At 41.7% G+C, this 17,584-nt stretch overlaps 1 protein-coding gene across 5 annotated transcripts in view; it reads right to left on the bottom strand.

Moving 5' to 3' along the window:
* myt1b (myelin transcription factor 1b) overlaps positions 1 to 16,354 on the bottom strand; it is a 129,233-nt gene extending 112,879 nt beyond the window's left edge. For 2 of the 5 annotated variants that reach the window (XM_036007947.1, XM_036007946.1), the window contains exons 1-3: positions 16,243 to 16,345; positions 15,876 to 15,974; positions 13,425 to 13,540 (exon numbers count right to left, since the gene is read on the bottom strand). In XM_036007947.1, the coding sequence (XP_035863840.1) occupies positions 13,425 to 13,536 (112 nt within the window). In that variant the 5' untranslated portion in view covers positions 13,537 to 13,540; positions 15,876 to 15,974; positions 16,243 to 16,345. Of the gene's footprint in view, positions 1 to 13,424; positions 13,541 to 14,948; positions 15,709 to 15,875; positions 15,975 to 16,242 lie in introns of those variants that run through there. The other 3 variants (XM_036007945.1, XM_031286098.2, XM_031286099.2) reach the window with 3 other exon arrangements.
* Positions 16,355 to 17,584: the final 1,230 nt, after the last annotated feature.

Raw genomic sequence — 17,584 nt, forward strand, 5'->3', positions numbered from 1 at the left:
GGCATTGCATTTAAATTACGCAGGCAGTTTACTGTAAGAGTCCACCAGGGAAATCGAAGAAGAGACAGAAAGAGAAAAGAGGAGGAGGATAGGGGGGGGTGTAAAATAGAGTTATTGGAAAAAGCATTGGATGGAAGGCAAAGTACACAGAAAGATGGGGAAGATAGAGAAGGGGATGGTGGGAAGACATGGAGTGGACAAGCGAGTGAGGGAGAGAGTGATTGAGTGAAAGAGAGAGAGAGCGAGAGAGAGAGAGAGAGAGAGAGAGGGAGGTCAGAGAGGTGGCCCGGAAGTGAAACTAAGCTCACTCCTTTGTCCTCGATTGGTTTTGTTGTTGAAGCTGGAGAATCCATTTTCCACAACTCTCCCTCTTTCTCTCTCTCTCTCTTTCTTCTTCCTCTCTCTGTTGTTTCTGTTGACCATGCTGACCACCATCCTCTCCTCCTCCTCTCCACTCATGGATTACAAACAAGCCCAGGCAAACCCAGAATGCTCTTTGTCATCCCTGCAGCAGAGGACTGGTGCGTCTGGCTATTTGCATGCAAATGGAGCCCCCCCCCCACACACACACACACACACACACACACACACACACACACACACACACACACCTTCCATCACCTTCCTCTCTACTCTGATTAATTTTGTCCCACATTGTGTTCACTTTATTTCAGAGATGTACTTACTGGAGTGTGTGTGTGTGTGTGTGTGTGTGTGTGTTGGGGGGGAGAGTATTAAGGGGCTCCCCCCTGACTGCACACATTATCCTGCACTGAATGATGAGACAACCCACAGTCACTACATTGTAACATATTTTTTTTATCATACTTACAGTGGCTTTGGAAAGTAATCAATCAGACACCGGCACTTCTTTTTAACTGTGCTATAGATTTAATTTTAAATAGATTACATTTACTTTTTGGGCAATTCATGCTACAGACTATAACCAAAAATGCCAAAGCAAATAACATGTTAGAATTGCAATTTTTTTCAAAAAGCAAAAACTGAGAAATCAGATGTATTGGGTACTTTGCAGTAGAGTTCTTCATGGTTCCAAAATGTTGGACCTGACCCAAAACAGACAGGTGGAAGACCTACCAGAACCTGACGAGCATTCATTTAAAAAAAGAGAGACCCACAGAAGAAGATAATTAGGTTTGATCCAGAATGTGGTTGACCCGAACAGACCCTGGATGGATGGATGGATGGATGGTGTGTAAGAAACCATTTATTAAGTGTTACATGCTGTTTATAAATGCTAAAAAAAAAAAAAAAATCAGAAGGTGGAGAAAAAGTGGAATTGGAGCATCTCTCGTGTTCAACACTGGTTGGTATCACAAGTACAAGTTCAAGTAGTACAAGCAAGCCAGAAAAAAAGGAAAGGCGGAAAGTAGAAATCTGCATTTGTGGAAATCATAAATGATTCTCACACACACACACACACACACACACACACACACACACACACACAGGTGTTCATTTCTCTGCAGACAGTCCAGCCTTGGCCCTGATAAAAGATACACTCTCAGTCGCAGCAGTTAAGTGTGTGCAGCCTTCTTTTACATCTTACATTAACATCCTCTGCACTGACGATGCTTATTACTTCTTTCAGGGTGTGTAAATTCACAATGATGAACTTGTAATGTTACAGTGGCATAAAGAGGGTGTCTTAAAGGTAATTCTTGCCAGGCCTCTAGAATTCCAGCAGATATGGCTGCTATAGAAACACTTCTCGTTTAGATGTAGATTATCATCAGGCGAAAAACACAAACATCTTGTCAAATTTGCTGATGCCAGTATTATTATGTCTCTTCTCAGTCAGTCAGACAATGCAAGAATATGTTTATTCTTGCATCAATAGCTGTTTCCATAAGGGGTTGATGCAAGCCCCTTTGTGGATGGCTGCAGTATAGCTCATAAACCCCGCCCCCTCCATGTTAGCGGATGGGACATGGACCAAACTAAAAAATCAAAGACCTCAAAAACATTTTTCCTTAAGATGGGTTCTGTCATATCTGGTAGTTCTGATCACGCTGATCTTTGTTTGAGTGTTTATCTTTCTAATAACTTTTTATTAGTTAATGATGCTATAAAAACAGGGTGAAACGCCATGATTTACAGCTGTGATTTAGTCGCAGTTGGTCAGGTGGGTGTATGGGTGGACCTCGATGCTGCTGCTCCATTACCCGATCCCTACACTACTACTATTACGAGAAGGCAGCGCCAGTATCCAGGACTTTTTTTGGCTTCATTTTTGTAGGAAGTGGAGAAGCGCATCTTTATATACAGTCTATGGCTTCCACGTCTCTAGTCTTGCTGATAAGCAAAGCTAACTGTCTGCTGTATCAGTGTGGTATCAATCTTCTCATATAACTCTCAACAAGAAAGTGACTTTCCCAAAGTGTCAAACTATTCCTTCAAAATAGCTAAAAACCCATGCAGATACGAAAAAACAAGTAAGCAGGTTTTTCTTCACTTAGGACCTCACAAACACCTTCACAAACTGGCTGACAAGTCTGCAGAATTTGACCCACGTTCTCCTCCCTCTCCTCCTTCCTTCAAACCATTACTGGCACAAACAGGCCATTATGCCAGACAGGCAGACATGATTCCTCTGCATCTCTCTCCCTCTATCTCTCTCTCTCTCATACAGACACACAGCCCCGCTGCTTCCTCTCCCTGTGAATGAAAGAGGAAGTGCAGAGGAGACTGAAGTGTAAAGAGTCCTCTGTCTCCTCTGTCTCCCTCAGACAGAAGTGACACCACAGCCGCCGACGACAACAACAACAACAACAACGACAGTGACAAGCGGCGCTGCCGAATTATTCATGAGGGCTGAGAAACGCAACCGCAAAGGAGCTCAGTGTCTACAAAACTCACTCACTCATTCGGCAGCCTGTGTGTTTTCAAAGTCATCCCGTTCATGAGTTACAGCCCCAAACTTACACCCTCCAAGAGGAGATTTCCCTCTCAATGGCGCCCACCTGGTCTGAGAAAGGAAGGCAGCAAACTAAAGACTCAAGTATGAAAGTGCCTTTTCTCTAACTTGGTTGAAAAGTTTGCAGTTTGTCACAAGTGGAGCTCTGTTGCAAAACAAGACAACTTTGTGTGACACCTGAGCTCATACAAAGCGGCAGTTAAAAACACTGTGTGCTGGTGGGAGATACGTTTCACATCCGTAATGAGGAGAGAAACACATTTTGTCTCAAGCCTTTTGACTCAGTGAGACTTTGGCAAAGTCTGGAAACAATACTCTTCCCCAGAAACAGCATTTCTTAAAAAGGAAGACTGTGCCCATACAAAAACACCCATTATCTCTCATCTTTGAAAAACAACAAATCTTAAAACTGCATTTAAATGACTTGTTACTGCTCTCATTATGCTTTAGTGATTTTGATTTGTTTGTTGAAGAAAGGTTTCTGTGTTTACTGAATGGGCCTTAAAAAGCTACAGGCCTCAGTGTAGTCAGCAGGGCAGGCTCTTTATTGCTGGCACGTGTTCTTTTTTTTTTTTTTTATCTCATAGCAAGTCATGAACACCCTTCCATCCCAAAAAACTCTTCCCACTTGCAAGAATTTTCCTAAATATTTATTTTCAGTGACCTAAAACGCTGTTTGAATGTGGATGAAAGGCCAAAATGCATAAGATGGTGAACACGGTAAAGATGCGTAGGCCTACCTGCTAAACATCAGCATGTTAGCACTGTCACTGTGAGCATGTTAGCATGCTAACATTAACATTAAAGCGTAACTCTCGCCAAAATGCAAACTAGGGTCTTTTTGTGAATGTACCCGAGTCAAACTTTCGTTTAAAAGCATAATTAGGACGAAATCGCCACTTTTAAGATTCACCGTATTTGGTCAAATGGCCTTTTGAATGGGAGTGCTAGGGGCACTTTTATGCTAGCCTCAAAATAGCTATTTTGAGGCTCGACACAACATGAAACTTTGCTATCACCTGGGGCTCTACACCTTAACAAAAGCATTGACAACATTGTTTGTGTACCCAGAGTTTACTAAAAAGAAAGGTTTTGAACAACTCACCATAGGTCTTGTTTCAACAAACAATGTTGTCAACGCTTTCGTTAAGGTGTAGAGCCCCTGGTGATACTTCGAGCAGAGTTTCATATTGTGTCGAGCCTTCTTAGTGTTTTAAAAATAGCTATTTTGAGGCTAGCATAGAAGTGCCACTAGCATTCCCATTCAAAAGGCCATTTGACCAAAAAACGAAAATACGGTAAATCTTAAAAGTGGCGATTCCGTCCTAAATATGCTTTTAAACAAAAGTTTGACTCGGGTACATTCACAAAAAGACCCTAGGTTGCATTTTGGCGAGACATACGCTTTAAATACAACCTCACAGAGCTGCTAGCATGGCTGTGGACTCTTGGATGGCTGTGGACCATGATATTTCATGAGTCAACTTTGGAGGATCGTTTGCTGAAGCCCTATATTAGATTTGGCCGAACATGGAATTAGTCTTTCCACAGAACGAGGACTGTTGATTTTGTCCTCCATCTCTTATATTGAAATCACGATAGGAAGAGATCTTTTTATCATAAGCAACGTGGGCATGAGGAACAATTACAAAGACCAAAAACTTCCCTGTACATTTGGGTATGTGTGTTTTGTAATACAATGGACTTGAAAAATGTGAACCTATCCTTTAAGAGTGAGTTCAGAGCTCAAACTGAGCATGCTCCTCTGAACTGAAGCACCAGGGTTTAGGGGCTGCATTTCTCAGAGTCCCTGCCACAGTGCACCATGCTGGGGGCACGACTCCCCTGAAGCTCCCTGGAGGCCCCACAGGGTTGGATCTGATGAATGTGGGTCACAGGGAGCTCCCTCTGTATGTGTGTGTACGTGTGTGTGTGTGTGTGTGTGTGTGTGTGTGTGTGTGTGTGTGTGTGTGTGTGTGTGTGAGTGTGTGTGTGTGTGTGTGTGTGTGTGGGCTTCAGACAGTCCACACTCAGACAGCCTTTGGGGTAATAATGAGGAATGGACCTATTTCTTAAAGCAGGCAATGAAGCGTAAAGAAGACACATACAAACACATGAAACATGAACACCCGACACATGCGCATGAAACAGGCAGTCATACAAACACACATGCACACGTGTTTGTGTATTAAAAACCCATCCATACAAAAAAAGAGAAAAACTGGATCTGAATTCTCAAATATCCAAATGATATATACTTACGTTCCACTTCACAGATCACGCAGCAAATACAAAAACACACAGCGGATCTACGATGCATATTGTGTAACGTTAACACTTCCCTGCTGAGCTGCTTGCAGCGCACTTCCACCGTGTTCGCTGCTTCTACCATCCTGCCTCGTGGATCCCTGTGACTGAGCCATGAATACTGCATGGCTTTCCTGAAAGCACAGGGCCCTGTGGAACGAGCAGGCAAAGTGTGTGGGTTCTTCTGCAGGTCACTGTGCCACAGTGTCTCCAGTCTATATTTACTCTACATGAACCTGACTGTGTGTGTGTGTGTGTGTGTGTGTGTGTGTGTGTGTGTGGGTTATGTTTATGTTTGTATGCAGGAAGGTGATTTTTGTATGTATGCGCATATTTATGTGTTCATGTGAGAATCTGGGTGTGTGGGTGTAGGGGGTGGAGGCACACAAGCACAGAGTTTGTTTTTGTGTGCACATGAAGGTGAACATATCCATGCATGCACTTATACTGTAGGTGTGTTTATGGTTGTTTTATGAACCTGGAGATTTAAGTGTGTGTGTGTGTGTGTGTGTGTGTGTGTGTTGTAGGTGAAATAATACTCTTTTCCTGGTGATGTCATATGTTTGCCTGCACGGACAAATGCTCAGACCGCATGGAGAATGTATTCAGTGTACCAGAAGAATCATGATGTCTCACACTGGGCAGGGGTGGGGGAAGGGTGTGTGTGTGTGTGTGTGTGTGTGTGTGTGTGTGTGTGTGTGTGTGTGTGTGTGTGTGTGTGTGTGTGTGTGTGCGTACATGTGAGAGAGACAAAGATGACCAAACACTAGCTACAGACAATATGTGCGCCACATTTTCCATTTCCTTGTTGTTAAGGGGGGCTGCAGGTCTTTCAGTGATAATAGCAGGGAATGCAGACAACGGTGAAGGTGATTCAATAAACAACCCAGATACTTCATTCTGAAACAGAACACACATACACACACAATATAGGTGCACAATGAAAACCTCCTTTGCAGAACTTGACATATGGCGCACACTATTTCCCTCTCAATTTCAGATCCAACTCCCACAGACGTACTTGCACGCTGGCAAATTGCCCCCCTACCCCTCCTCCTCCCCCTTCTGCTCCTCTTTCCTCATCTCCCCATCTCTTCATCCCTCCCTCCCAATTCACTCCTCTTTCGGAAAGTCATCTGCTCGCTAAGCAGTAAGCAACATCGCGGGCCGCTTGCAGAAATGAGAGTATACAAATGATTTGTGGCACAGGCGTCCCCACTGGCGCCAGCCTAGATGGCTGTGAGGAGGAGGAGGGCAGTCCAGGGTGGGGGGATAATGTCACTTTCACCTTGTGTTTCTCTAGCAGGCCCATGATGATAATTTTTTCCCATTTTCATCGCAAATTTGTTTCGGGCAAGGGCTAGAGAGGGAAGAGAGAGAGAGCATGATTGAGAGATGGTGGGTGAGCAAGTCCCCTTTGCTTTGCTGAGTGAATGGGGGGGGGGGTAAACAAGAGTGAAAGGGGAGGAGGGTATATAAGGGGGGATGGAGCAAAGAGAGGGGTGGGGGGGCGCATCTGCACAGTGACCTTTTTCTGATCCAATCTCACTGATGAATCCTAATGAAGGATTTAATAAAATCACAGTTTACAATCTGTCTCTGCATCAAAGCGTGCAATCCAATTCAAAACACAGGCCCATCTACATTTCCAATATTGTTGCAAACCCATCAACCCCACCAAGCCCTTCCCTGAAAAATAAGTGAAGCACACATTAGTGTATGTGTGTGAGAAACGGAGAGAGAGAGAGAGAGAGAGAGAAATTGGCCAGGCTGGAGCGTGAGCGGCTGGCACATTTGTTCCAGCTGTAGCCTAATGTCACAACTCGTCATATTCATTTGGCCTTCTAATGAGGCTAAAGTCAACAAGGTGCAGCATACATGAGTGGAATTGCTGCTGCAGCTCACCGCTAAATGATCAGAGAAAAGTACACAAGAGAGTAAAAGACACAGAGGACATGATACTGAGAGAGAGCATAACATGGGAAATCATTTGAAAGTTGATAAAGTACATGCCGGCCATGAGTACGCACAGTACACATACGCACACACTCTTCATACACGTCGTCATAAGATTGCACAGACATTTCCCTGAAATGAAAAGGGCACACCTGTTACACTGTCAGTAAGCTCTGAGTTTGCAGAGTAAACAAGACAGCTGGCTAGATCGATGCCAGCGTTTGAATGTCTGTAAGTTGATGCAGTCAAGTAAGGAGGAGAGGGCCTACTGCTTTAAAGCAAACTGTGGACTCCAAACCTGTTAAACTCGGCAAATATTTTGCAACAGTGACATCTGCTGGAGAGAAGTTACAACAACACTCAATCACAGCCTTGAGCATGGACCAAACTACAGAACCACACTGAATATTCTACCAAATATTTACAAATAATCACAATTTAGCTGATGTCAAATAGGTTTGAAGAAGTGATGAAGTCATACAATTTTCAGCATTGTTTTAATAAAGTGGCTATTCACTGACTTACACATGAAGTTGAGTAGTATCTCCTCTGAATCAACTGAAGTACATTTCCAGGACAATTGCCTGACATACCACGATGGCCCTCACCTTCCGCTCCCTATGTGTTGCCGTTCTCCCAAACTCAAACTGTTCGCTTCTGGAAACAATAACCTCCGAGCTAGCGAGCTACACACGGAAAATGGCAAGTTTTGAAGAAAATCCAGATCTTGCAAAAAAAAAGGCAGGCCTGCTTGGTTCTTTTGGGAAATAATTGTAAAGATTTATAAGAAATATGTTTACGGCTTTTACGATCTAACTGGAACATTTTGGGATCGATTGGTGGGATTGCTGTGGACAAAGTACACACGCCGATACACTGGTAAGAGCAAATTACGCTTAACCATGTTTACAGCTAATTTAAATAAAGCTTACGTTACTGTATTGTGTGAACAGTTAACTTAATGTATTATTGTATGTGGTTTTTTTTTTCTTTTGTGGGGTGGAAATGTTCCACCAAAACAAGTTCCTTTCTCTTTCTGTCTTATTTTGCAGAGCCACTGTCGCTGCTTAGTGCCGCCCAAGACGATTGTGATTGTGGTTTAAAGAAATGCAAACAACACAAAGCTTTTTTTTTTATACACATATATACACATTTTGGGATAGGAAAAAAAAAAATATATATATATATATATATATATATATATATATATATATATATATATATATATGTAGTAGTACAAAGTACAAATTAGAAAGCTAAAACAGTTCAAAAGTGTGTTTAAAATCTATTTAAATTTGGCTAGCTCGATCTCACCAGACAGAAAAATAGCTCGATCACCAAAGACAAAACACATGCGAGACAACCAGAAAACAAAATGCCCATGTATCATGTTCGTATGTAAACTTCTTCTATTCTTCCGTGCTGGACTACCCTCCCTGTAGGAGAAATCCTTGGCAGTCCAGGTTAAAGAATGTAGCTTGTGGCAAGGTTAGCTCAGTTGGTAGAGCGGGCGCACATATATAGAGGTTTACTCCTGGACGCAGCGGCCACGGGTTTGACTCCGACCTGCGGCCCTTTGCTGCATGTCATTCCCCTTCTCTCTCCCCTTTCATGTCTTCATCTGTCCTGTGGAATTAAAGGCCTAAACTGCCCAAAAAAATAATCTTAAATCTTAATCTAAAAAAAAAAGAATGTAGCTTAGAATTTCCTCATGTTATGACACATATCACCCCTGTCAGCTCAATATACTTTTTCAGCTAAACTAAGAAATACTTATTTTTTTTAAGTAAAAATGCCCTGTCTTACATGTGAAACTAGACCTTTACCCAGGCTGAGATGAAATTACAGAGATTGCAATGGTCTGTTGTCATACCTTATTGATCCCTGTAGTCAAATTGTTTTTCCATCTCTCCACCTCCCCCCCAATGCCACCCCCCCTAAACAGCTCAGCTACAGAACAGATCCCTTGGAGGATATCTCATCACTGTAGGGTGTAGGCTGGGAAACTAGTAACATTGGTTCTTTGGTTGACGAGGAACTAACAACACCACCCTGCTGCCCCAACGAGAGCCTCCCTGCTACATCCGCACAGTGTGTTAATGAATAACATAACTCCATCTGCACTGTATCCACAGAAATGGGATCAACGCCACACTACCAATTCCACATTATAGATCAGCGGTATCTCTGAGGAATAGGTGCATTGATTGGATATGAGATCTAATGTCTGACTGCTGCCTGCATCTGAACAGCTGCAATTTCTCTCTGATTAAACTTTAGATTGCAATTACTTTCTGTATCGACAACACATGTTAATGAGACTGCTTGTGCCAGAATCCCAATCTACACGAACTGCACTGTGAGCATTATATATGGTTTAATACGGATGTTAAGGTGTGGGGTATATATTCAATATTTGATGTGTGTGTGTGTGTGTGTGTGTGTGTGTGTTTGTGTGTCTCCAGAAGGCCCGAGTTGGTCAGAGTGAGGATCGACAGCTGTGCTACAAATCAGAGCCCATTTACTGGTGACAGAGTCATTAAAGCCTGCTCATCTCATAAAACACAATGCACATGGTCAAATACCATTCACTCCATTCACGCTCATAACTCTACTGGGCACACACACACACACACACACACACACACACACACACACACAGTCACACACGCTAACACACAAAGAGGCACATGCACATACACACTCACAGATGCAGATACAAACACCCAATCTCTCGCAAAGCTAAACCGAGTGTGTCAATTGGAATGACTATAGGGGGTGGTTTCCTATGTGTGTGTGTGTGTGTGTGTGTGTGTGTGTGTGTGGTGTGTGTGTGTGTGTGTGTGTGTGTGTGTGTGTGTGTGTGTGGGTACGCGTGTGCGTGCGTGGGTGTTGTTTGGGCATCCATAATAAGTAGGGTGATAACGACACTGAGGTAAAGATGGATATTTGCTAAAAGCAGAGCAGCAGTAAACACTGCCACACTTTGTCCAAGGGTTGTTTTACGATAAGTGCACACCACAAAACACATACATATCCTCTCTTCTTTTTTTTCTTCCTCTTCTTCTTTCTCTCTCAGTAGAGCACAAATACACCAAATATATGTAGATTCTTGCAAATCTACTGCATGGATAAAATAAATACACATAAACTGTTGATTTTTCCTTTCATACACACCCCTCTGCTACATTTCTTCACAGCCATGCTATGATTTCTCCTGCCACTGCCAACAACCTCTCTCTACACAATGGCCTTGCACAGACTTCATCAATTACACACATCATAGTGTTGTACAATATATTATAAATGTATAATGTAATCGAATAATCAAAATAAAATATAGATATCATTTAAAAATATATATTTATACCATTGATGGATATAGAATAAATGAATTACTTGATATGTGATAACTTCTACAAAGGCTATAATATAGAAAAGTAACTCACACCAACGTAAGTAGACTTGAAAGTATGAAAAAGGTGTCGCACACTCTGGTTCCATATAGAGTCTAGAGAAATGCTTCCCTTTTTTTTATACTTTGATGACGTCTTCTTCAAAATCAACAATCCGATCCAATCACATAATTGTTGATTTTGAAGAAGGCCTGATGGCCAAAAACGTCATCAAAATAAAATAGAGAAATGCATATTGGACCAGAGTGTGTGACACTTTTTTCTTACTTTTAAACTTCTACAAAGGCGACATAAAAGAACCCTCGTGAAGACCAGCACAGTCTTTTGTTTTTTCATCACATTGGCACTGAGGACACGGAGTAGCACCTGGTGTTGAAGGAGAGGATGGGTCAGCCTTCCCCTTCACAGGGTTATACACCGCGTTAAAAAGGGCTATCTGAGGATTAATGTGCCATGGGCAGGCACTGGGGTGTAAAATCAGCCATGTGTGAGCCTGCTGCAACACCTGGGCCTAGGCGGTGCAGCAGTACGGTATGGAGAGACATTTGTGTCCGTAGTTGTGACAATCGCGTGTTTCAGGATCCACAAATAAAAACTGAATTTAAAAATGTCTATATGGGAATACATTTTAGGATTCACAAATGTGTCTTCCTATCCACTAACAAACACAAGCTGATTAAATGTTAGTATTCTACATATATACAGTAATTCCCAACTTCAGGTGCATTAATCGAATAACATTTGCTTTTGTGATACTACCTGTGCATATAATGCTATGTTTACACGGCTATTTTCATAAACGGACATTTCAACCTCTCCGTTTTCAAAAATAGCATTGTGCACAGCTGTCAGTTTTCAGAAAAGTGTTCGCTTACATGTACCCGTGTATATATGTCGTCAATGCCGTCAAGAGCACGCCAAACATGTAGGTGGCAGTGTAACGAGAAGCCCTAAGCCCACGTTAGCCAATCAGAATCCCGAAAATAGCAACAACAGCAATGAATCCCTTCCTCTCTCTTCTCTCCCTCACTTCCTCGGCTGCCTAAACCTCCATTTGTCTCAGTTTACATGCAAACGTGCAAACGAAGTGCAAAATCTCCACTCTGGCCGGAGGTTTTAGAAAGACTCGTTTTCAGAGGTGAATTCTCCGTTTGCGTATAAACGAAGGGCACAAACGAAGGGAAATGTCTCCGTTTTTCAAAATAACCATGTATGTTTAAACAGGGCCTAAATGTCTGAAAATATTGCATGCATTTATGTACAGATTGTCGAATCAGTGTGCACAGATGACGTGACATGTGAATTGGGTCATATTTGTGTGTAGGGTTTTGAGACTCTTTTCACATCCTCCTGATACTGGGAATCAGACGAATCTGGCAAGGGGTCTCTCATTCAAACAGATTTCCAGCCAAAGAGAACATAGACGGGCTGATCACAACCGTTTATCTCATGTGGGGCGGGTTTAAGACAATGACTAGACAAAGTAGTTACCGAATGCAGTTACTGGACATAAGCGCAGTTTTTACGAAACTCAGATTAAACTGTCAAACTAGGCGGTGCACATCAAAAAGGAATCAAGATTCTGTTCCTGCATTGCCTATTTCTAAACAATGTTTTGACATCGAGTTCAACTTTGCTGAAATTTGACATAAGAATGCGTGTTGTTGAGCAGTAGCAAGCCGTCCTTTTGACAGTGCCAACCTTTGGGGGAACGGAGAGCTGCAGAGTCCATATTGGAGGAAGCTATTGTAGGTCAATACTTGCAGTCTACTTTTATTTAGCCCTACTCTGTCAGAGTATAAACTGCTCCAAAAAAGAAGCATGGTTTGAAACAAGACTAGATAGTATACGTCAAATAAACTGTGTGAACTTATTGTTCCGTCAGTGATAGCAAAAGTTTATTCCCCCCCCCCTTCACTCATTATTGAATTTATTGAAGTACAATCCTGAGAACAATCCTGCAAGGGGGGATAAACAGCCCAGTGCGGAGAAAATCTAAAGAAGTTCGGGACGCTTATGTGACTGACTAGCACTAGAATGTTCCCAGCGGCTACTGTGTTAGCAGTTAGCTCACCAACTAGCTTGCAAGTATGTCGGCAAGCTTCTAGTACTTCTAGTCCTTTTTAATACGAAGTGCCATTTAAAAAAGTTCTTGTTAATCAGTGTGCCATATCAGCATTACGTCTGCCATCGTCTACCGAGCCCACTCAGGCAGTGTTATGTTTTCCCTTTGCACCATATTGTGTGAAGAAGGCAACGAGTAATAGCCAATCAGAGGCAGAGTAGGGCGGGTCTTCGCAGAACGCGGATGGGGAAAAAGTCAACCGAACTGCTGTAAATACCGTCCTGCCAATGCCTGTGAAAGAGGTCATTTGGCATGAAGATTGGAACATTTCCAAAAAACTCTCTTATGTGCCATTGGTTTTTTCGTGGATCATAAAACATGCTTTTGGCACTCCTAATGATTGAATCACTTTACAGGATCCAGCCAGACCCACTGTTACTGTGTCCTGTTTTAGTCCAGTATCCATTGAGACTACATCATTACTGCTGCACTCTCCAGAATTGGTCTTTTTCTGACAAGGAAGTACGTTTACAGGCAGTGTTCTGTTACCAGACAGCTCATTATACACCGCAGAACTATTTAGTGTGGAAATATAAATAGTGCTAGACGAAACATGTCGGAATCACTGATGCAAACTAATCTGTCCATTGTAGCTTTACAGTAATACGCCGATGTATGAAGGTCAAAAGGGAAGAGGAGGGAGGAGTAAACACACGACAACACACACAGAGATGTGTCTTACCTTTTTCAGAGAATTCACCATCCCTCGTAGCCTGGTGACGGTCGGAGCGTGGGAGCACAGCTAGTGATGACCCATTGAGCTCGAGATGAAGAATACGGCTATACATCACCATGTACCTGAAGAGGAAATCCGAAAAAAAAACTGCATTGATTTTATCGTCCGTCACAGTGTAGCCATTTTCGCTAACACTTTACTTGAAGGGATCTACATACAAGTGACATGACACTGTCATGAACACATGACATTGTCATGACCCATGAACCATAACCATAACTCTAACTCTAACCCTAACTTGTCATGACAAAAACCAAATGACACTTAATGACAGAAGCGTTATGTCATAAACGTTTATGACTTGTTTATAATGTTTATGACACGTTCATGACAGTGTCATGTCACTCTTATGTAGATACCTTCAAGTAAAGTGTAACCCCATTTTCTTGACAAATGAAATGACATTTTACAAGTTGTGTCAATATACTAAGCCCTCAGCGTGGTAGAAAAAAAATGGTTTTCTTTTCCTATTAATCATACGATTGAAACAATGTTCTCATGTGACTAATGTCATTGAACAAACTTTGAATGCAAAAAGTGTAAAACTGGACATGACTTAGAAAGAGTTATCGGCAACGCTTTATTTTGAGTCTATTAGCATTTATAAGCAGCTAGCTAACATTAAATAAATGGTTTATAAAGACACTATAATGAACTTCTAAGCAGCAGTGTTTCCCACACAAGACTAATTTGTGGCGGTGCGCCACACAATCAACACTGGCTGCCACATATTGCGTTTCGTTATTTATTTATTTTTTATCACTATTTAAAACACGCAGCGTATTCGTTCAGCTGCATTTCCTTTCCCATCTCTCTGTCATTCACGCGTCTCTCTCACATAGGCCACACACACACACACACACACACACACACACACACACACACACAGCCCCTCCTCTCCGTGCACACAGCGTCTGTCTCCATGAAAACGAGAGAAGACGGCTGGCAAAATTCACAAGGTCACGAAAGGTTGTTGTCTCGTGAACACCTTTACACAATCACACATTAAAACGTGCTATAAAAATATTTTATATTCTGAATACAATGTTGTCAGTGTTTTCATGTTGGAGTCCCGACCCGACTCTTAGCAAACAAGCGATTGCTTTAGAAAGTTAACTAGTTGCAAGTTTGCAGTAAAATGCAGTTGGGTCATCAACATGGGTCTGACACAAACTGCTTTCTAATCTGTGGGAAACACTGAACAGATTTAAGTGATTAAGTGTAAATTTGTCAACAAATGTAATAATAAAAAATAATGAATGCTAATATAGTAAAACATAGTTTTCATAGGAAAAGTCTTGACACATGCTCTACATTAATACACACTTAAAACATGTCCTTGTATCAGCTTATGATTGCATTACAGTGTGTTAAAAACCATTTATTAAATATTTATATGGTGCTGTAAATCCTAAAGAGGGACTTAAAGTGTTACCAAAGTTTGCATAAGTGACATGAAGAAACACTCACCTCTTCTGACAAAAGCTTCGAATAAACTCCCACTTCAGAGTTAAAATCGGACTTCTCAAAATGTTCTCAACTCTTTTTCAAATACGTTCAGCGATCACTCTCCAAAACGTTCTCTAAACTTGAACATAGCTGCCGAGCTGAACACCCGCCACGATGACAGGACAACAGAGATAAAAAAATAAAAAAAAAAATTTAAAAAAAGAAGTTCCTCTTTTCTTAAAGAATGCTGTCGGAGTGGTTCTGTTGAGACCTAAGCAATCAGGAAAAGAAAAAAGTCACAATGCTTTCCTTTCAGGGGTGGGAAGGAGAGCAATACAACAGGGCCACACAAAACAAAATATTCCTGGGGGCTTAAACTCCACTGAGCATGTGCCACGAGAAAGCACTTTATCCTTAATGTATTCTGCTGGAACAGACATAGCATTTAAAATGAACGTTTTAGGGTTTAAAGTTAAAAAATTACAAATACATTAATAGCAGAGTGTATTGTCCGAGAAGAGATGTCTCCAATCTAAAAGAAATGAAATAAGTAGCCGTAGTGGTCTGGCAGGAAAAAGTTCAAAGTAAATGTAGCAAACCTCCCCCGGCGACTCCAGCAGCCCCACACACAGTTCCTCATTGTCCTGCCTTGTGACTCTATTAGTGTATCTCCTCTTAGCCTACTACTTTCACTCCACTGTTTTTGCCACAACGAGCTGGCCACACCAAAAGCAACGCAGTGGCAAAAAGTCACAAGACCCAGTTCAAAATCTCTCTCTCATAAAAAAAAAAAAAAGTCATTATAAATGGATAATCCCAGAAAATGTGTGAATGGAGCTATTCTCGACTCATAACGGCATGAGATCCACAACATACATTTGTTCCCAGCTTGTAAACAAACACTGCAGTAATAGGCCTACAGCAAGTAACCCAGATATAAACTCTCACCTGGATTTTTGTCGGTTGAAGTTCGTTGGACGCTGGAGGAGGTGAAGACAGCTGGGGAACTACAGTGATTTCCCTAAACAAACAGACACAGGAGAGCACCTGCAATTCAAATACATGTTGGGATGTAAAACCAAACTCTGTCATGTCTCCAAATCCTCCATTTGCCTGCATTTGAATAGGGCAAATGGACTTTAAAAATGTTCTCACTGGGGTCCTTGAGTGTAATAAACAATGGTGGTGGTGGGGTGTGACCAAGTTCATCAACAAATGACAATTCAGTTGATTTCATTTCACTGGCTACACATCGTTCAGGCAAAACGTGGCTGTGAAGCCTTCTGTTCTGTGTGCTGTCTGTTGTTGAACTCACTTTTCAAACATTTACAGTAAATAGGAGGTGGTTCAACTGGTTTCATTTTGTCATTGTGGGGGAAAAAGTCTGCCCATGTCTGCCCTCGTGTGGACAGAGGCTCTAGATGCAGCATCTGAAAAAAAAAAAAAAAAGAGAAGTATTACTCAGCATCATATAAGTTACAAGGGCCGAAATGCAGGGGAACTATTTTGATTTGTGTGCCGGTTTGTGGTTTGCATATCTATCATATTTAATAGATGTAGAACAGCTACTAAAGAGCTCCAGGCAGTACTGCACTGGTTTACTATTTCAGACTTCTTAATTTCCCTATTTTTCTTTCAACTTAATTTAACTCAAAGATCTTCAACAGGGCGTCCGGCCGGGACCTCTAGGGCAGGGGTCTTCAACGTCTTTTAGGCCAGGGACCCCTTAGCTGAAAGAGAGACCGAGTAGGGACCACCTACTGCATATATTGTATACAATTGAGTTGCATATTGGGCATAAACTGGGCATAGTGGATGAAAAGAAATGGATATTATTTATGCATCATGTTTTAATGTTAAACATACATCTGGGAGGTGCAGTCACTGCTTAAGCTTACCTGTATGGCTACCATTTGTTTTCACAAATAGGCCAATTTATATTTGCTATTAAAATGTTGCATTCATATTAATGTATATTTTCAGCCTTTTTAAAATTTTTGAAACAAGAAACTTTTAAATATATATATATTTTTATATAATTTGGCGGCCCCCCTGCATTAACTCTGAGGACACCCTAGGGGTCTCGGACCCCCTGTTGAAGATCTCTGCTCCAGGGGGTCCTCAGTAGGCACGGGCCGGTATACGATTATGACGGAATGATAACCTTCAGCAAAATATCACGGTTTCACGGTACTGCAATTACAGTATTATTGTTGTTTTTATGTCTGGGTAAAAAAAAAAATTTCCATTGAACACAATGAATTTGGCACACTGGCAGGGAGACGGATTACTAAACTGCACTTTCTGTCCTTGACCACTCATTAAAAAAAACAGCTTATAACTTAGGAATGGTATGACAGAAGATTTTAGTGGTTTCGGCTTAAAAAACTAATTAGCCTGGTGGATGTCTGGATTTCTCCAGTTAATGTGATAGATGATTGTGACTTTTTTCTCTTTAGGAAAGTGTTTTGGTTTTTTTCCACTTGCCCCCTCCAGTTAAGTTCAGAGGTCAGCTAGACAAGAGGTTAGGTGTTAAAGAAATCTATGACCCGTCCGATTCTATAAGTAGCCTATACTATTTATCAGTCTATTGTATCTATCTGGTCAGATTTTTGTTCTCTACAGTTTGTGACCCGATAAGAATATTATGTTGTCAA

The sequence above is a fragment of the Sander lucioperca genome, chromosome 12 (assembly GCF_008315115.2).
Source record: "Sander lucioperca isolate FBNREF2018 chromosome 12, SLUC_FBN_1.2, whole genome shotgun sequence".
Classification (NCBI taxonomy): domain Eukaryota; kingdom Metazoa; phylum Chordata; class Actinopteri; order Perciformes; family Percidae; genus Sander; species Sander lucioperca.